This window comes from Anneissia japonica, unplaced genomic scaffold (assembly GCF_011630105.1).
Source record: "Anneissia japonica isolate Jap-2015-1 unplaced genomic scaffold, ASM1163010v1 scaffold288060_len1141017_cov207, whole genome shotgun sequence".
Taxonomy (NCBI): domain Eukaryota; kingdom Metazoa; phylum Echinodermata; class Crinoidea; order Comatulida; family Comatulidae; genus Anneissia; species Anneissia japonica.
The window spans coordinates 595,143-616,526 of record NW_022712486.1 but is presented as its reverse complement, the minus strand read 5'-3'; the positions used below and the strand labels follow the sequence as shown (position 1 = coordinate 616,526).

Sequence of the window (21,384 nt, the reverse complement as noted above, 5' to 3'; positions counted from 1 at the left end):
CCATGATACATGTTGTGCTTCAAGCTAAAAAAACTAGCTTGGTGGTCATTTTAAATTGAGCTTAATCAGATAACCTGAATGTGCCAATTCTAATAACAATCATAGGTGCAGTGTCCCCTTTGTTATAAAATGTTTTAAAATTTAACTTTAAATGAATCTAATGACAACAAAGACCATAAGACTTTGTTCAGAATATTGGGATGATAGATAAATGGCAAGGAACAAGTACAAGATGATGACACTAGGGCCTTATATTTTACAATGAGAATCTTAAAGACAAACTGTTGCCTGCGACAAAGCCAATAGAAGGTTTATGGCAGCTGAATAAACATTACTAAAGCTGGGGCAGTTGCAGGATTTGGCGGTAGGGGACCAGTGCGTGAGAATTTACACCACCTCAGCCCCAGCATGGTTGGGGCTGAGGTGTGAAAATTTTGAGAATATGAACTTCTAGGTGCCTGGAAATTGCGCACTCATAATTTAAAAATCTTACCAGTAATTCATATCAATATAATACAATTACTGTATATTTCTTAATACAAATACAATTTGGGGGGGGGGGGGGGGGGGTGCATGATCACACTGTCTGCATATCTGCCCCAGTAAAGTTTACCATATTAAATACATTCAAAGTTGATTACAGCGATAATCATGTTTGTAGATGGGGTATCTTATTTAGTTTTTAATTTGCTTCTTTGCATTGATGACTGGATTTGCATCATTTCGACAATTACTTTACTACAAAGAGAAATATTACAGCTGTATTTAATTTAGTGATAAAACTCTTAAATCAGTAGGCAATGAGATGTTAAGAGGATTCTCGGATTTAGTTGAACTTGTGTGCAAAGGACATTGTAACAGTTGCCAAGTTGGTATGAATCTAAATAAGCGTGCTTGATACAGATAATCTTATTCCTCAAGGAATGACAGATTGGTTTTCCTGTTTCTACTGCTAACAGTTCTCCAATTAAAAACCAAATTTAAATTCTTATAAAATTTAATACATAACAGCCAATCACAGGATGTTAGAATCTTTCTCAACAGATATAGATGGATGAATTGTGGATGAATTGTTTAATCCTGAGCCACTCCAAAAACATCTCAGTAGGTCATGATTTGCAGACTTGCGAAAACTTCTAGATGGAATGACTAGACAAAATAGTTAATATGGCTGTAATGTTTTTCTTCGATTTGAAGGAAATCTTGTATTTATAAATAAGCTTATAGAGTGTACAGTAGTAAGTGTTGCATTAAACTGTATAAAGTTTATGGAAGTTGGATATTATTGTGGAAAATCATTTTTTAAAAGACATCACACAGTTTAAAATTCATCCATGATCAGAAGTTTATTCAGTAGAAATAATTATTTGCATCAGATAATAAAAATATAGCATGCTTTCACTTAGTATTTGTGCCTAAACATATCAATAATTTTCTTGCATTAATTATCAAATTACATTCATATTTTGTAGACAAATATTTTCTCTTACCATAATTTAGCTATTTATGCTAAAAACATTCCTTAAAACACTGATTGTTGTGTGTGACACACAGTTTATACAGTAATTGACACATTGATACGATTCTCTAGCATTACATTTGTACTATTCTCAAAAGAAATACTGTAAATTCATAAATATATATAAATTTGTGGTGCAAAAACACTGGCACAGATATAAATTTATTTAAAACCAATACTGTCCTTTAAATTTGCAATTCAGAAAAGGGAGGTCTTTTTGACATCAGTTTCAGGGATTAGAAACAAAGCACCCTAAAGCAACAACGTACAACTCCACCCTCAACCGGTGGAGGCGCCAGAAAGGGTCTGAGAAAGCCTGACGCAGGGGTCTGAGGAAGCCTCGGTCGACGGCCCTCAATAATGACTCCCTTGTACGGTTCACACCAGTTTTTTGTTCAGTAAGGTCCAAAATTTGCTTTTAGACCACAATACAGTATTTGGGATTAGGAGTCAAAATAATGTTATTTGGATAGGCAAATTATTATTTTTTTAATCCAATGACCTAGGTGTACGTTGGACGATGGGGGGTCCAGGCCAGTCTAAGGGGATTCCCCTGTCCCAGCCCGCTCTCAACGTCTTGATTTGTTTAAAAATATACCTTCCAGTAAAATATGAAAAAAAAAAGATTAAAAAAATAATTGGTCACTTCAAAATAAATAAGATCAACATAAATTGATTTTCAATTATTTACAGATGTTTTACTATCAATATACTTCAACTGATTACCAACCAATTTAAGGGTCATTACAAAAGATTTTGAAAATGTCATCACAAACAGTAAATCTTAATGTATGACATAATAAAAAGAACTAGACAAACATTATGAAACATCATGTAACTCCCCTCTAGCAAGATTAAGACATTCATTAAACTGTAGACAGGATACTTGTATTCTGTAGCTGGCAATTATGATATTAATACCTACGGAGACACGTAGTATTCTAGCGGTATTTAAAAATACCTTGGGGTAATGGATGACATTTTCGATTCGGGTGTTAACGCAGAATTCAATTTGCATTTTGCATGTAAAAGCTTGGATTTAGATGCGGCAGCGCTAATCAAAACCAGGTGTTCGCGTAATGTTGTTTATTGCACTTCTGAATACAGTACTTATAATGAATTGAAGTGTGTGGGCTTAACATGCTGATGGATCATATGATCCAAATTATGTCTGTTTAGTCCCTGCAACTGAGGTGATTAAATCTGAAGCACACTACTAGCAAAGGTAGATAGATCCCAACTGTTTGTGCAGTACAGTTATAGTTTTTCATTCATAAATACAAGTCAACCAATTAGCAGACAAATAAATTTATCAATTAAAATTGTCATAAGAAATTAAAAGACAATAGCACCAGTATGTATATTTCCTATTTTATATTATACAGACTCAGATATGGGTATGGGCAGAGGTGGCACCGGAATAAAATGGCCCGGAATAAAAACTCCCTTTTAGGGTTCACTGGGAGAATTTTTATGGCTTAGTATGATCCAAACCACAATATTAGGGATTTGCAGGCAAATTATTATAACCTAAATTTCTGATCCATCGACTTAGCTGTGCGCCATACAACAGGGGGCCAGGTCTGTCCGACGGAGGGTAAATGTCCCCTTTCACCCTCTGGTGCCACCACTGGGTATGGGAGTGCTCAAATTACTGACTCGGAAGCTGAACTTTGTGTTAAAAATAATGATGAGAACCATTGTGACAAGTCCTTCCCCGATCATTAAGGAATTTGAACACGGTGCAGGAGGGACCAAGTTGAAACCAGCAAAGTCTGCTCTTGCTTATGTACCTGGGTACACACTATGTCCTCCAGATGGGAAATTATGCTGTGTGATAACACTGACATTACATGTGCATGAACAGGAACCCAGCACACTATTAAAAACATGTATTATTACTGTATTAGAACAGAGAATGGACATTTCTGCTTCTGCCCCGCACCTTGAATATTGTTGCTAATTTCCAACAAAACAGTAGCGTAAATATATGTAAACACATGTTTGTGGGACAACACGTGCTTGTTGGACACAAACACATTCCTGGTAAGTTTGGTTGACACTCCAGAAGGCCCCTGTTTACTAACCATGGTGGGCCTTGCACTGCTGCCACCAGGGTTTCCAGGGACCTAATAATCAGAACCATATTATTGACATTTACATTTACATCCATGGGTAATATGCCTATGGTTGTATCTCCCAAATCTGCATTTATTGTATTTATGTTATGAGGAGCTGATGTGACCCAGAGAAATTCCCTATTCATTCAAAAAATATACTTGGATCACTTTTGGGAATTGTAATTTGTATTATTACTCAGAAAGAGATGTACTGGGCTCTCTTCCAAATAATAATAATAATAATAAGATTTATTAAGCGTACATCTCCACTAAAGTGCTCAAGGCGCTAAATAATAATAATAATAATAATAAAATTATCAAATTAATAGAAATAATAAAAGTATCTGAATTATAATAATAAAAATTGATTTAATAAATGTTTAGTATTAAACTCATCATAGCCTACATTATAATGACAATAATAATAATAATTTGAGAATCATAATAATCCAATTTCTAATTTCAAAAAGAAATTACTTGGAATTTAGATCACAAACTGGTTCATCAATTTTGAAATCACCTTTAATGAGCCACAGAATTTGGTGACTCAAGGCCACAAAATTTTGAGTCAGACAACCTTGCCCTTTAAAGAACAGCTTAGCATGTTACTGCATGTTCAGTACAACTTTGCCAGTGGACTTTCTCTGTTGTATGTACCTAAATGCTTCATTAACCTGAAACGACAAAGAATTAACAAAATATAAGTTTTCAAACAGACGCCTGAATTGCTCAAAATTGTATTTTTAAAAATCATGTGATTTTTTTTTTTCAATCAGGAAAAGGTCATAATTTACTGATGAAAACTTGGCAAAATTTATTCATTAGAGCTTTAACATTTATAGGAAAGAAACCAGCATTAAAAAACAATTTCAAAATTCAATTTATATGGTCTATTTCAAATTCGTTTAAAAGGTCATTTAAACAACTTTATTAATTTAAGTTTTTGTTCAGTCGTGATAAGATAAGTAAGTTAAGGTTGGTGTTTTTTTTGCTTTGCATTATATAACAAATGTCTTTCTCTATCAACTTTGATATTCAAAAGCACATTTAACTTAATCAGGGTGTCGAGGGGTAACAGGAACCATTATCGCCAACAGCAGGCATTAACTCCCGAAACCAATGCAAAACATATCAAAATACTTAGGCATTTCTATAATGATGTTTGTAGAACAAAATTAATAATTAAGATATAGGCAATAGGAAAACAGAACAAAACATTATAAAAATTGTATCAAGTTGGTAAGAGAGACATGCTTACTATCATTACTCATTTTTAATAATCTAAATTGAAATGGTAATGAGTGGCCACAATATGTTACATGACCATGTTAATTATATGACCATGACCATGCCATATGGTCTCTATGCATTGATAAATGAGACAAATAGAAATACAAAACAATAGACAGATTAAAATGTATATTGTAATTTCTATATAATTTTTTTGTAGTTTTATTAGGATAGGAGGCGCTTGAGAACTGGGATGGCCGAGACTCAACTGCTGCTGGACAGGGTATATTTTGACAGATCCCTGCTCAGCAACGTTTTTGGCTTGTCTTTGCCACAATTACGGTTGTCAAATCATAAAACGACAAATTATCCTGTATAATTTCAACAAACCTCTTCAAGCCGGAAAGTCTTGCAGACATGTGGTTCGATCTTTCCCGCCTCAAAGAACCTCATAACATCCTCAATGGAAGACTTCCATGTCTGGAAATCCTTTAGACGATAACTACCCCAGTACAGGCCAACAGCTGAGATGTTCTTTACTAGGAGGATGTTGGCTGGCACCTTTGGAATATCGCCCCCAGCGAAACCTATCACAACGAGTCTGCCTCCCCAGGATAGACTGAAAATACATGAAAATTATTATTGACATTTATTTATAGCATAGTGTTGTTGGTTAAAACTAGAATTTCCCTATGTGCACCAAACAATGGAGATTCATTGGGTTCCTACTGTAGTTCTATTCTATGCCAATAATTTAGTGTTTCCCTTTCATTAATTTCTAATTCCCTTTTTTTCTTTACTTACATTTTTATGTGTTTCAAGAATGAATAAATTTATTTTAATTTTAAAGTTCTGCTCTCCCTATAAAATTTACAAGGAAAACTCATCTTTTTCCCTTTATCCCACCGAATCATCATGTTGATGTATGGGCACATCACACAAGGTCACATAAGGCCAAATAAAAAAAAAATATAGTTTCTTGTTCTAATATTTTGAAAAAAGGAGAATGACAGTACTTTTTTTTTTTACTCCAATATGGCAAATCCAAGATGGTCAACAGCTACTACTTTCTAACTTTTACCAAGTAAACACATTGAAAGCAAATAAAAGAAGTACTAGACATGAATCATACCATATGTATCCCCAACCACGAACAATTGAGAGAGAAATTTTATATATAATTAATGCTTGCGGTACACCACGTAGATAGTTCTGAAAAGAATTGTTGTTGTTGGTTGAGAATATCTCGACATTTCGGTTGACTTGCTTCAACCGTCTTCAGGAGAATTCTCCTGAAGACAGTTGAAGCAAGTCAACCGAAACGTCAAGATATTCTCAACCAACAACAACAGTTCTTTTCAGAACTATCTACGTGGTGTACCACAAGCATTAATTATATATATTATACTTCGCCATGCAAACCTTCAAAGAGAAATTTTACTGATGCGAGTTAGCCAGATTTTCGTACATTACGTAAAATAAAGGGAAAAAAAAAAACAGAATTGGTGAGGCTGAGAATGGGGATGAGTAGTAATATTTTATATTTGGCCTAAAATTTGATAGTGTGGTCAGAACATTACCCTCATGTGAAGATCATTCAAAGAGTTGAGCAATCAGATGCTAATTTAAAACTGAGGATAAGAAGTAGGAATAACTTAAGCCATTGTTTCTTTTTATAGCATGGTCTGTGTGCATGTTAAAAAATACAGTACACTCCTCAAATTTCTTCTGAAGTACTCTGATTCAACACTAGGAGTGGTGCTCAGTGGCTTACACAGTTCCCCAAGGGCTCTGCCAAGTGCCCTAGTTACTCATTAACAAGAACAAACTGATGCACTTTACATCATTCCATCATATCTCATCATGATTCATGAAAGTTGATTTGATAAAATGTTGAATTCTGCCCCCCAAAAAAAATCTTATAATGCATCATTCAATGCACTGTAGATGATTTAATTTTTTGAATTTTTATCCAAAAATTTTTTATGTGAAAATAATTTATGGATAACCAAAATTGTCAGATGCCATCTTAATTTGCAATTGACTGAATTTGAAGTTTACACAAAACTTAAGATCGGAAATTAGATAAAATTCAATTTCTTTGACAATTGTACCCAGTAATATTTCATTTACCTCTGTATCATCATAAATTTATAATTTAATAAACATTTTCAAATATCATAATCCTAAATATAGAACTTTCAAAGGTATAAAATGAAAACATCCGCATGACAATTACCAAAAATGGTCCATAATTAATTAAAACTGTTATTTAATAAACCAGTTAATTAGGGCCATAGGCAAAGTAAGGTTTTCTATACTTTGGTTGTACCCCCATTTTAGACTGAGCCCTCTTAAAATACCATCAAAATAATACAATTCATCATTTTATGCTTTTAAGCCTTGCCCTCTGTCCCATCATAGCTGTTCCTGTGGACCCCACCCTGAACCCATATGGTTCTCATTGGATACTCTCTTAAGGAACCATAGTTAATTAAGTTAATTAAATTTAAAACTGACTGGTAATTAATTTAGTTTTTTTTTGAAGGAAACGTCTTTAAATCAGAGAAAACCTAATTGGTTCTCAGCTTTTAAATTAGCAATTTAACATTGTTTATTAGGAATTCTTTCCAAATTTGAACATGAACAGTATACCTTCAGCTAATACACTAACCAATAGATAGACAGTTTATATAATCTATCATCTCTTTAATGTATGCACTTACCATCTTAGAGATTCTTTAAATACATCGCCACCAACGCTTTCGAAGACTACATCCACTCCTTTCCCCCCTGTAGCCTCTTTCACTTTTTCCCTGATATTTTCTATTTTGTAATCTACACTACACAAAGCTCCTCTTTTTGTTACTAAGGAACATTTTTCTGGGCCTCCAGCTGCACCAACAGCCTATGAAAAAAAATAATTTTATTACATTATGATTGCTTTAGGCATTAGTGCCGAAAATATGTTGTTACTGATCATGATGATGATGGTGAAGATGGCAATGCTGGATACTGTTCCTTAGCATCCATTTTGCTATATCATCTCCATTTGATGTATCCCCATTTCAAGAGCATTATCATTATGCTAGGTACCTTGGGAAATCAGATTTCTCAAGGTTTTTCAAAACTCCAGAAAGTTAATTTTAATTTAAAAACTTCACTTGAATGAAAACTAGCAACTACAACATGGAGGTTGCAGTTTCAATTCCCACGGAATCACTTGCACATTTTTTTTTGCAATTGGGAACATATTGAGTATCCAGATAACATATCAGGTAGGGCAAAACATCACTCCTATGATATTGTCCTAAAACAAACACAAAATAACTACTTCATGGTAATAACAGAAAACATCAACACATCTCACAATAATAGGAAGAGTTAAAGCAAATTATGAAATATAAGCGTGTGTCAAAATTTAATCAAAAAAGATCGAATGATTTATTATTCAAAATTAGCTGGCAATCCTCCAGGTATTTTCCGTCATCATCTCCAAACGTGCACACACATATCACGCACTTACATGTACACGCACGTTTAATATTTCCGCCAAAATATTTGTTACCTCCTTACTGTATAAATTAAGTGACCATGACAAGACTTTGCATCTTTTGAAGGTCAGTGATGATGATTTAACATTTGGAGTCGGCCCACTCTGTAATTTTATCAATTTTACAAAAAGCTCATGAGAATTAAAGAAACGATCCAATAATTGATAAAGGAAATGACTAAGGCTCAAAAAAGTTGCAGTTACAATTAATCTCTCATAATTATGTTAAATCAACTTCAAACATTAACCCCAGGGCTGGTTTGGGCATATTACAACCCTGGAGATCGAAGAACATCTGAAGGTTGAAGATGACAACTAATACCACATCTCAACCATGGTTAGAACTTAGGTGGTCTATAGATACCTGGATAGTTATAATTTCGCTTGAAACATAATTGGAGTTTTTACTATAATGAATAATGACACCAATTAACTTGTTTGATAGTATTACTAACTTTGAAAAACATTTATAATAATCCAACACAGAGGAGGATATTTCTAGTAATATTATCATAATTGATATTCTATATTTTACTCATTTATACATCAATTATAACAACTGAAAAAAGGAGAAAAAAAACCAATTTAATTACCAGTCATTCGATAATGTCAAAAATAGTTTGACATTAACACCGAAAGACAAGATAAATGAAGATTTGCTTATTGCTTCATTTATGTCGCTTAAAAACGTAACAGGATTCAGGGACGTCACAGAAACACTTTCAACTTTAATACACCTTCATCAATTTCTTTTGTAATTGTGACTCAAATTTGATCTATTATAAAATTCTACAAGTCATAATTTTTTCTGTTCATCCCTCTACGTCTGAATGAATATAGCATCTAGAGATTTAATCCCCATGATTGGCTGTGATAATGTAACAGTGATCACCATATGGGAAGGGTTGCCACAACAGCTACGACTTGGGCTCTCAAATTTGAGGTCATAGGGCCTGTATCTGTCAGTGGTGGATCCAGCAATTTGAAACAGAGGAGGCCCAGAGAGGAGCTTTCACAGATGGAGGATCTATACTACCTCAGCCCCAACATGTTTGGGGCTGGGGGTAGAAAACTTATGATTATGGCACCTATAGAGGCCGGAAATGGCACTCTTATACTCAAAATTTGAGTACACTCCTACAGTATGTAGTACTCCGGCTGGTACACTCCTATGTAGTAAACATCTGTCCACATTATCAAAAAACTGTTGTATGCCCATATATAGTTATGATGTGATGTCATCACGACCATATTTAGGCATGTAATGTTAAACTTGATAGTGTCGGCAGGGCTTAAAGAAGGTTGCACTTTGTGCTGGTGCAGTGCAAGTAATTAACCATTGCCAGTGGCTTGTATCTCTTGGCACCTTGGCAAAAGGTGAAGTATAAATTCCTATATAATTACTATGTGAGCATAGCACTATCTGTCTTCAAAAATGTGTATTTTTTCAAATTCACAATTCATTTGCTTACCTTTGCTCCTATGACATTTGTTGCTAGGTCAATCGTTGCCAGGCCAACAGCTCCAGCTGCGGCAGTTACTAAGACTGTTTCTCTGCAATGAAAAGAAGAATAAGAAACTAAATTATGTAACTTTTTAAATAATTGTTTTATTCTTCAGTTTAAAATTTTATTTACACAAAAATCATTAATGTAATGGGTAAGTTCAGAGAAATAAATGTCCCTATTTGTTTAAAATCAGAAGTATGATTCTTCTAAGCTATAAAACTAAAGTAATGGAACAAATAATAATGTGTTGGTAATTGCAAAAATTAAATTGCAAAGTGATAAATTCTTTTCACCATTATCACTCATTCTACCATTTTCTGCCAATTATCTATAATTAAATATATGATGTGACATAGAATATCTTGTCCAAGGCCATACAGTAACTGCTAGCATCAGATTTAAATCTTTAAACTTTTGATTGGAAGCCTGGAGTCTTGCACTGCGCCAAATGTCTACGCTACTAAACTTGAGTAATTATAAGGCCAACCATAATTAAGTTTAACTACTATCTAAGCACTATCAAAACTGATCAATCAATCAATTATAGGTATCTTTTTGAATGTGCAAAAACCTTTTCAAAGGTTAATGTAAGGCCTAGCTATGGAAGATAACTGAAGGAAATTGATGCAAGAGATTCTACAGTGTCCTAAATTTCCTAGTCAATACTTTAGGCAAGGCCTAGCAATGCAAAGCAACATCTAAGAAAATCAGTATTTTCATAAAGCGAGACTTTTTTATACCCATGTTTCGCAAAATTTTATTTTTGGCCACCACGCAAAAATGGAAGATATGTATGTTTCTTCATAATTATATAAATTTAAAGCATTTAACCATCCCATTGTTTATATTCAACAGTAAAATTGTATTTTTATTTTCGACTCCGTCTAGATTTTTTTGACAAACTATTTGCTAAATAAGAAAACAAAATTTTATTTTAAATTTTTTCCACCATCCTCTGACAATCTTAAAAAAATAACAAGTTCAAGAAACAAGGTATAAACAATGTCTCGCTAAAAACCAGAAGAAATTACTATACTTGGGTTTAAAATTTAATGCATTCAAAATGAAATTTATGTATACTTAATGCTATGACATTTAAAAAAATAATAATTGATGGTAACATAAAACAAGTTATAAACGAATATAGGCAGAAAAGAAATACACTAACAATACAGATTTGCTATGTTGCTGCTGCGTCAGCGAAATTTGTTTCAATGTGTGTGTTTGGAAATGACATAAAAGAAAACAGGAAAAAAAACCCACTCCATTTTCTACATCTTACATCCATGTAATTTGGCACTATGATAAAAAATATAACATAATATAATATATACTTTGTTTACGGCCTCCCCTCTCGTTTCTGACACCTCTGGATCCGCCCATGGTAAGTACTATACTGTGTTTCTTACGATCATAGTCATGACCTTTGATCAATTAACCAATCATGATGATTTCATCACATTGATGTCATCACAGAATTCCAAGTAGCCTGTGGATTCATATCTCATCAGGAAATTGGTTTTGATAGTTCTCATCAAAACCGAAAAAAATATGAAATCTCAGTGGATCATTTGAATTAAATTTAGCAGCCCACTGTCGACTAATCACTTATTAGTAAACGCAGCCTACTGTCGACTAATCACTTATTAGTAAACATTTATTTACTGTATAATGTGTCAATAATTTGAGCCAAATTTGCCCTAAAACACTGCAAAATAAGGCCATGAAATATTTTAGCCAATAAGCTGTCTCGTATTTTTCACACGCCCCCATGACTTTTCTGAAGGTCAGCACGTAACTATATGGAACAGGCGTAGTAAAAAATCTCTGAAGTAGGCCATAAAGTTTCATTTAAGGGGAAGTGATAATAAAACCAGGAATGATCTTCTATCATTTTTACGAATTTTTATATTGTTCCATGGTACTTGTTTTAGTTTACTTAATTGTTATGGACCCACATGTAAATAAGTTTTACTACTGTTTAAACTTTATTTGGTTATTCAGGTTCAATTTGTTCATTTTAACTTGTACTTAATTATATTGTTCGATGGCACTTGCTTTAGTTTACATAATTGTTATGGACCCAAATGGAAATAAGTTTTATTTCTGCTTAAAACTTCATTTGGTTATCCAGGTTCTGTTCATTTTAACTTGTACTTTGTATTTTTAATGTTTACTCATTTTATTTAATGTTATTTGTGAAACCAAATAAATCAAATCAAATCAACAGGAATGTATTTCAATTTGCATATTTCAATCAGATCTATGACCTTGCTACTTTAAACAAGAATCATACTAATTTGAGTAACGACAAAATGTTTGTTACGATTTACCGCACAAATGCCTAAATATACATTTGGAAGAAATATACCGTAGCACCATCCTCAGACGTCTTACCATTAAGGGCATTTTTCAGTTCTTATTTATATTTTTTTTGCGAGTATATATAATCTTAATTATAATATTAGATATTTAGAATGGCCTACCCTGGTTTTGTGTTGGATCTTCGAGTTAGAGCAAGCCAAGCTGTTCCGTAACTGATAGGTAGTGCTGCTGCCATTTCAAAGCTCATGCTGTCTGGCATTTTCCATAAACTCTAGTTAAACAACACCAAAATATTGTGGTAACATATTTAGATAAAAATAGTCCAAGTAACGAGAAATAAAACAATAGGATTTTAATGTAATGATATGATCTACCTTAATATGAATCATTATATATCCCCGTCCAAACACACTATAACACACAATAAATATAACATTAAGTAAATTTCCATAGTGGTAGTGTAAGATGCTGCAACAGGTGGACCATGGTTCCTCGAAAGATGGGCCATACCAACCTCACTCCCACTATGGTTTGGGTTGAGGTGAAAACATTTAGTTCATTTCACCTCTATGGCATTGTTAGGTCGGAAGTCTCCTGGCTTAGAAAATAATAAAAATTAAAATTGTCCGTAAATGGCTAGGTCAGGTGTCCCAAGCGTCTAGGCCAGGGCCTAGCTGGCCCATTTGCTGGCACCGTCCCACATGTTCCATATCCTTTTCGTTTGGTTCAATCTTGATGTACCTGATACTGGAATGGTATCCTGGACTTGGGGAAGGGGGTGTGAGTGAAGGGGTTACAGATAAACATTAATCAATGAACTGCAACAGATTTGATTTAAATAATTTCCTGGCTTTAAAAAAAATTTAAATAGAGTGAATTGGATTATCAGAAACACAATTAATTAAGTTAATTTTGGCATGAGGGTAGCAATTAAATACAGAGAACAGAGAAGATATATAAATAAACAAATGATTGAAACAGGAAATGGACATTATTAAGAAAAAAGATTCGCAACTTGCGAATTAAATTATCGACACTCAAGATAGCATTGCACGCGATTGTCACGGCTTATGAACTATCACCATCACTCATGAAAGTGCTTCGCAAATTTCACGACATTCAAATGAAAGCGCTGATCTCATTTTGCATTACTATGGAGATATTCTAGGTTCCAGTATTGCAAGGTGACAGTGATTATGATGTATGAGTCAGAACTTCCACCAACAGAGGACGTTAAACTGCAGCAAGCGTTAATTGACGCCAGAATCTCAAACTTTAAACGCAATTTCCTTGGGAAAAAACCGTAACTATTTGGAAACCACACACACTAAAGGTAATTAGGAATTTTGTTCATAATTATTTACAGAAGCCTAATGTACTAAGTAGTATGTAAAGACTATTATATATGTTTTATTTAAATTTAATATAAGTAATGAGCCCCATGATGTATATAGCTTGATAGGGTTGGGTTATGCCGGTCACTAGGATCTTAGTGGAGTAACATCCATACCCGAAGATGCACATTTCCTTTATGCATAAAGGTCCTTTTTGTATTGTCGTTATTTGTATTATATTTTTTGTACATATATTGTTTTGGCAAATAACAGCCCTCGATGGCATTTGGAGCAACAAACGATTGAATTGAAATGGGAGTGATGTTTTGCCCTACCTCACGTTTGATTGAAATGATTTGGAAAATGTATGGCACCTCCAGGATAAAATGATCAAGTAAAAGATAACAAATTGTGAAGTTGTGGTCATTTTGTATTGGTGAAATGTTGGAAACCAATCACAGATAATTGATGTTAATTAACAATTGATTAAAATATTAATTACCATTTGATCAGCTACACACTCTTGTGAAAAACCTTGCAGATTCAGTAATCCTAAAACACGATCTCCCTATAAAATACAATTAAAGGTAAGACAACTGAATTAATATTTATTTTTTGTATAAATAGATAACTGGCTAAAATTAGCTTTACATAGAAAATTAAGTACATATAATACTTGTAAAAAAATATCTATATGTATCATGAAATGTGGCAGGAAACTGGAAGAAAATGGTCTTTACGTTTAAAATTCAAACAACACAAAAATCACAAGGAAATATATAATAATTAGTATATATATATGCTAAGTTTTTATTTTCAAATATTTCCACACCAAAATTTAATGATAGAAAATGTAATTAAGAGGTAAATAGGAATTAATTATTACCACCCTTCAATCACTTTCTGCAATCTGTTAGTCCTCTGGGAGGAACTATCTAGTTTCATTTTCAAAATTGTAAAATACTAAGGAAAAGCATACACGTTATTCTTTGAGTTATGTCACTGTAAATGGTAAAAATGCACATCAACACCATCAATATAATATGAGCATTTATAAGAGGTTGAGCATTGGAAGTCGGTAACTTATTTTGATCCATTTTAAATGACCAAATTAATAGTGTAATTTGATTTTAAAGGCTTTTTCCCAGAGATTTTTCATCACAGATATTCTAACTTTAAAGGGAAAATATATATTGACCTTTGAAAACTTGCTGACTCCATTGCCAACCTCAAGCACCTCACCAGATACCTCAGATCCTAATGAGAAAAAGAAATCAAAAGAATATATAACTATTTCTTTAGTGGCTCTAATAAGTAAATGCCATGTTTAATGTTGGGCATGCAACCTTAGACAAAAAAAAATGTTGTGTAGTCCAAATTTGATATCTCTTGCACAAAAATTTCATTCATCCAACAATTGAAAATGTTGTTCAATTTAAATTTGAAATAGAAGTGGACAAAGACAGACGAATTTGATTCAGAAGCAAGTAACAGATATAAACAAAAACCATATAACTGCTATCAATTTGTTGATATTGTCAACATGCTATATGCTATGACTGATAAATTCATGAAAAAACATGCATCTCAACATCTCCAAAGAAGATATAGAAATTATTTTAATATTTTATTTTAAAATAAAACAAAGAAAGTACAGTAATCGTTGTCGTGAAATCGTGAATAAGAAGTAAACAAACTACCCCCTTCATTTAACTGTTTAGGGAGACTCTTCTGACATGAAATCTTTCAACAAGATTCATAGTACAAACTTATGTATAATGTAACGAACTCCTAAATCTGACATTTCGGTCTCCACATGCACACATACTCATTTCACAACTGCACATCGATGTACGTTTATTACTTTCGTTAATTTACACACAAAAAAAAAAATTTGAACAAGGAAGAATTACATCAAGAAGCAAATCCATTGAGATTTCATTCCTAACATAAGCTTTAATTTATTTGAACTAGTTCTTTCAAGATTAGCCTAATATCTCTGTAGATATTTCTTTACCTCTGTAGTTTATTAGATTTTGAATTACATACTTGATTAAAAGGAAATACATTAAATTTAATATATATTATGTTTGCAGATATTGTGATATTAGGAAAGGTGAGATTTTTTATTATCTCTTGTTTCATCAACCTTTAACTTAGCAATAATGATTTTGAATAAAAATAGTAAACATACCAGCCACCATGAAGAAATGGAAATTCGAGCAAAAGAATGAAACGCCAAGGAAGAAATTGCCACTATGGCCTGTGAGTTTGTGTTTCGACTTTACCTTAATTTTGCCTTAATTATATAACATTAATCACTTTTGGTAAAATTGTCTTTGTATAAAAAAAAAAAAAAACCAATTTGCTGCTTCTTCTGGCATAAATATTGAAATAATTACTAGAACAGATTGCAGTAAAAAATAGCATAGAAGTCTGCATATAAAAAGACCACTACAAACACACTGCAGAAAAATACAATTTACTGGTATTGGTAAAGCATAAGACAAGTACCATTATGTTATTTTAAAGAGTTATCAGCAATTGTAATTGGCATATTTGTTGCTATCGGATGCTGTTTACATGAACACTAAGTGTTAATTTATATTTAATTATTTTATATAAGCTTGACAAAAACAGCTAAAAGAAGACTTCTTTCAACAAGCATAAAGCAACAGACTCAAAGATGTTAAATGCAATAAAAGACATCTGTTGTGCTCTTATGAACTACAATCTGAAATAGAATATTAAATAGCAATTTGGCAAAATATTTTGGTAGAATTTTTTTGTACAAACATTTTTTTCATGAGAGGGAAAATGTGCTTTCATTATCAGAGGTAGTCATTTACGTATTATTGCCTAGAATCAGACAGGGTAATGGGAGAATGATGGGATAATAAGAATAATAGGCTCGGGGAATATATAAACAAGCTGGGAAGGTTGTCAGGAATGGCATAGCCAGTGCTGACTAACAATCAGGGACTGCATACTCTCTACCTGGTGAGCTAACACTTCAGCAAGATAGCTTTCCTGTGGAATTAAACAGTTGTCTGTTTGCAATAACAATAGATTCTTCCATGTTCATTATGGATAGATAATAGCGATGATGACTAATGCTAAATGTCAATTTTTGATTCATGTTCTAATAGGTGCAACTGACAGTCACTAATGCGAATGTCTCTAAATTAGAATTCAAACACGTGGTACATAATTGGTTAATTCCAATAAACGCTATCAAAAGGACATTAATAACTTGTGGCAAACATTTAATGTTAATGATATATTAAGATTTATATGCAAATATAAATTCACATAATCAAAAACAATTTAATGAGCCGCACAAATACTGCACAAAAATTAGTTTCACATATAAAATTAGTTATAATTATATTTCCCCATTTCCATACCCCCTCCAAAGCATGTGATTAATTCTATCAGGATGGGAATGGATCTTGGACTTGCTTATGGCTTAGGGAGGGAGTTGTTGAAGTCTGAAGAAAAAAAAAGCAGAGATGTGAAGTTTTTCAACTCTGGTTTTTTTGTTTTTTTTTTCCCCCTGCAATCAGGGGCCCTCCTTAAATAAATGAAATAATTTGATGCTTTTATTAGCGAAGTCTCTCTATGAGGCTTAGGGAGTGGAGATGTTTTTGTCGGAAATGAGCCTAGGACCTTGGGATCAAAAATCGCATTTTGGGTGAATTCGTCTAGTGGAATGAAATGACGGCAGTATGAGTACGAGGACACATTAGTGCCGACACGTAAACAATAAGGAAGGAAAAGAATACACAGTATTTATTTTGAATTACTGTAGTGTTTATTCATATTTGAGATAAAAAATAAATTTTTATTTTGTTTTACTACTAGGCATATCAAAAGTTTATATAATTTTGTTGGCCTAATCGAGTTCTACTATTTTCAATTTTAGTACTAGGCACGCATAGGCTTAGGCCTATACCAGCGGAACTTTTTTGCATTTTTGGGGGGTGCGGCCACATTCCGCACCCCCACGGCTCTGGTAAATGAGTTTTAGTTCATATCTCCAAAGACTTATCAATGAACGAGCATCCATAGTACAACAATTTTACTACTGTACAAAAAGAGTATCCATAGGACAATTTTACTAAATCAATTTAAAATGTCCAGCTCTAAATTACTACTGTAGACCAGGGGCTGTCTTCTTACTCACAACCTCTCAAGATTAAATAATTGTATTAATGATTGTCACAATCGAAAATCACTGAAGTAATTGATGACAACAATATTAGGAAAGTACAGCTATTTGGGACAGCTTTTTAAAATAAATATCTGAAAACCAGAACAGTGTAAAAGGGTCAAAGTGATGTTAGTACCATGAGAACTTGTCACCAAAGATAATAAATAAATTATAAAAATGAATCATTGAAGAAATTTAAACAAAGATCAAATTAGTTCAATCAATCGATACCATTATTTTAATTAGTTAAAAGTACAAATTTCCTTCGTAGTTTGATTACCTTACCAGGTATGAAAGGCAGCGGGGGTTTCTCCTGGTATAACCCAGCTGCTAGAAGTACATCTGAAAAGTTGATTCCACATGAGTGAACTGCTATCCTTACCTGGAACATGAATTAAAAGTTCAAATTTAAATACACAGTAGTTCAAATGTAATGTTACCTTTAAGTACTGTAAAATTTGTCTTTCCTGAAGATGACCTGAAGATGGTTAAAATATTCAGATTCATCGCCTCTGTCATATTATTAGAAGTTATGTATGCTCTGTCATGGTCTCGTTGAAGTAAGTAAAATATTTGGCTGAGTAACTTGGAACCAAAGACAGCTTGAGTATAGCACCACCCCTGGTGTTACAAAAATTGGGCAGAATCCGCAAGAAAATCATTTGATCTTTTCCGAAGAGTGTACTATGTTCTGATGGACATAACCCTATTTTTTTACACACAGGACAGTCTAGTTTTAAAGTTTATGAGCAACAATGGAGAAAAAGACCACATAACATCTAAAGCTTACTTTAACATGGGAACACTGACAATTTCAGCAATAAGTATTTGAGATATAGCATCCTTCCTTTTTAGATACCTTACCTGCCCTTCACCTAAATTTACGACAGATGGTACATGAGTGATTTGAAGGGGCTTCCCCAGCTCCTTACACACAGCCGCTTGGTGAGTCTTCGGTCTGCTTGACACGTATAACGGTTTACATCTTGACATAGAAACTCTTCTGCAAAGGAAGTACAAAAAAACAATATTTTGGGTTAAGTTTCAACTTTACACAATATTAAACAAAACAAATTACTTTCAAACTACCGTATACAGTATATACAAATTAATACTGCATAGTGTTTCTTCTAATGTTTAAAATGGACTATTTTCTGAAACACTATTGTTAGGAATTTCAATTGTATTCATTTTCTACATTTGATGTTAAAGGTAATAACTTTTGTGGTTATCATTGAAGTGATGTTTTGTGACTATAGCTATTGGCCATCTAACTACAATACAATAGAGAATACAACAAATGTCAAAATTCTACTGCAAAGAAATATTTAAATCCTCCATTTTTCAAATGTATAGTATCAGTTCGCAGCACTGTTCTCACTGTTCAGTCTAACGGCACACAATCTCTTATTCATACTGTTAATCTGTTTTGTGCAAGCCTTCCCAACTACTACCAAATGCAGAGTCTTTACCACTAGTTTTAAGCAATTTGGTAAGCCAAGATGATTTCATATTTCAGGTTTTTGTTAGAGTTTTCAGCTACTCAAATGGAACATATTTTATACGACTAAAAGAGTGGCTGACACAGTGGTTCTGACCTGGGCTCACAGTTGACTTTTTCCAACCAGGATTATAAGTGGATTGGAGTTGAATAGCTTAGTGGTTAAGATGCTTGCCTTCTAATCCCAGGGTCCAAGTTCAAATTCTGTGATAGGAGGACTTTTTTCCACAACTAAAAAAAAAACAACTCCACTCCCTAATCATCATTAAGAGACTTCGCTGATAAAAGCATCAAATTATTGCCATATATTTCAGAGGGCCCTGAATATCAGCCGATATTCTAGGACATGCTATGTTATTACATGGTTAAACAAAAGTAGGTACCTGGTAGTTTTAAACACCAGTTTGTTGAATATTAACTAGCTACAATATAATGGGATTCTCCACAGGGTCTGAGTGTGTGTTCCATAGGTGTCCTAAAGTAAAGTGCATAGAGGCCTGGTTGGCATGATGGGCTATTAGAAGACTAACATATCATTAATGCCCTGTCAAAACTATCATATTTTACTTGACAAAAAGCTATTGTATTCCTATAGGTCCATGGTATACCTATGTATAAAATATTGTTTGAAGGTTTGCATGGCGAACTAATAATATAGGCCTATGTTAATGCTTGTGGTAGAGTTCTGAAAAGAACTGTTGTTGGTTGAGAATGTCTCGACGTTTCAATTGAGTTGTTTCAATCGAGTTGCTTTAATCGAGTTGCTTCAATCGAGTTGCTTCAATCATCTTCAGGAAAATAATGTCTATATATAGTCAAGATGTGTCTATATATGGTGATGATGTGATGTCATCATGACCATATTTAGGCATGTCACATGTTTTGAAATATGTTAGTGTGGAGAGTGCATAATATTGAACAAAGTATTCATTAATTTAAATTAGTTACTTTGTGTATTTAAGTCAGCTATTACCTTTAAATTTAAAAGCTTTTCCTCATAAATTTACAGACACATCAATAATTTCATTCCTACTAAATATTCTTTGCATAACAATTCTAAGGATTGTTAAGTCAAAAAAATATAATAAAATTCATAAAGACAAAAACAGTATAAGAAAGCTTACACTCAAAAAACTAAATAAGTAACTTTTAATATTACCGGTAATAAACCAATAAATAAACTGCGCTATGGTGTCTTGAAATTAAAATGTGGGTAATTATTTGGGTGGAGTTGATGTGCATTATGTGAAACAGGCTTCTTCGAATCAATTTCCTTGTTACTGGGGAATATATATACTATAATTGTAACGCTATCCGTCAATATTACGTTTCAGCAGTTACATGTATGCTTTATGTTTCACAGTTTAACTCACATACAGTTCTAATTTTCAACATGGAAAAAACATAACAAAATTAAGAAACTCCAAAAATTGGATAGCATCCAAAGTCACAATTGTACATGCTTAACGCAATCAACTAAAATGCAGGAAGCTGCTACTCAAAATAATTACCAAGAATCTATTGGTAAACACTGCCTGCTCGCCTAAGATTTCTTAAAGGCATGCTTTGCTTCCGTTAATTTTACCAAGTCTAGTCGGGAAAATTTATTTATCGTACTCATTCGAACACTGTGAGCAAGTGTGGACTACTGTTTAAAGGTTCTGCCCTGGGTGGCATTGGACAATAGCATTGTAACAACCATTAGGATCTGTAAGTGTCATCACTTTACATCATGGATCGTAGTTCCCGTTGGGCGTATGTTAAAACCCACATTACAAAAAGTTTTCATGGTTTTGGACGATCTTTTAAGAAACAATCATTTTTACCTAGAAAACCATTTCCACAAAAATTCAACTACTCATGGACAAAAGGTAAGAATATAGCAGAAAAATTTCTTTTTTAACAATTTGCATAAATTTTGTATAACTTACATCATCACTAATTACTTCTTGAAAGAATGATCCTCATTTGTGAATATTTGTTATAGAATCATTTTGTGAAAATGTAATTATGATATATTATTCACTTACACAATTCTAGTAGGCCTATGGTATACAGAACTGCAACGTTGACAGAAGGAG

At 33.2% G+C, this 21,384-nt stretch overlaps 1 protein-coding gene across 2 annotated transcripts in view; it reads right to left on the bottom strand.

The window, feature by feature from the left end:
* Positions 1-1,320: 1,320 nt before the first annotated feature.
* Positions 1,321-21,384, bottom strand: part of LOC117107850 (quinone oxidoreductase-like protein 2 homolog) — a 45,321-nt gene continuing 25,257 nt past the window's right edge. For both annotated transcript variants that reach the window (XM_033249648.1, XM_033249647.1), the window contains exons 2-10: positions 18,667-18,805; positions 18,088-18,184; positions 14,788-14,846; positions 14,092-14,157; positions 12,417-12,526; positions 9,895-9,976; positions 7,596-7,777; positions 5,260-5,488; positions 1,321-4,313 (exon numbers count right to left, since the gene is read on the bottom strand). In XM_033249648.1, the coding sequence (XP_033105539.1) occupies positions 4,245-4,313; positions 5,260-5,488; positions 7,596-7,777; positions 9,895-9,976; positions 12,417-12,526; positions 14,092-14,157; positions 14,788-14,846; positions 18,088-18,184; positions 18,667-18,805 (1,033 nt within the window). In that variant the 3' untranslated portion in view covers positions 1,321-4,244. The remainder of the gene's footprint in view (positions 4,314-5,259; positions 5,489-7,595; positions 7,778-9,894; positions 9,977-12,416; positions 12,527-14,091; positions 14,158-14,787; positions 14,847-18,087; positions 18,185-18,666; positions 18,806-21,384) is intronic.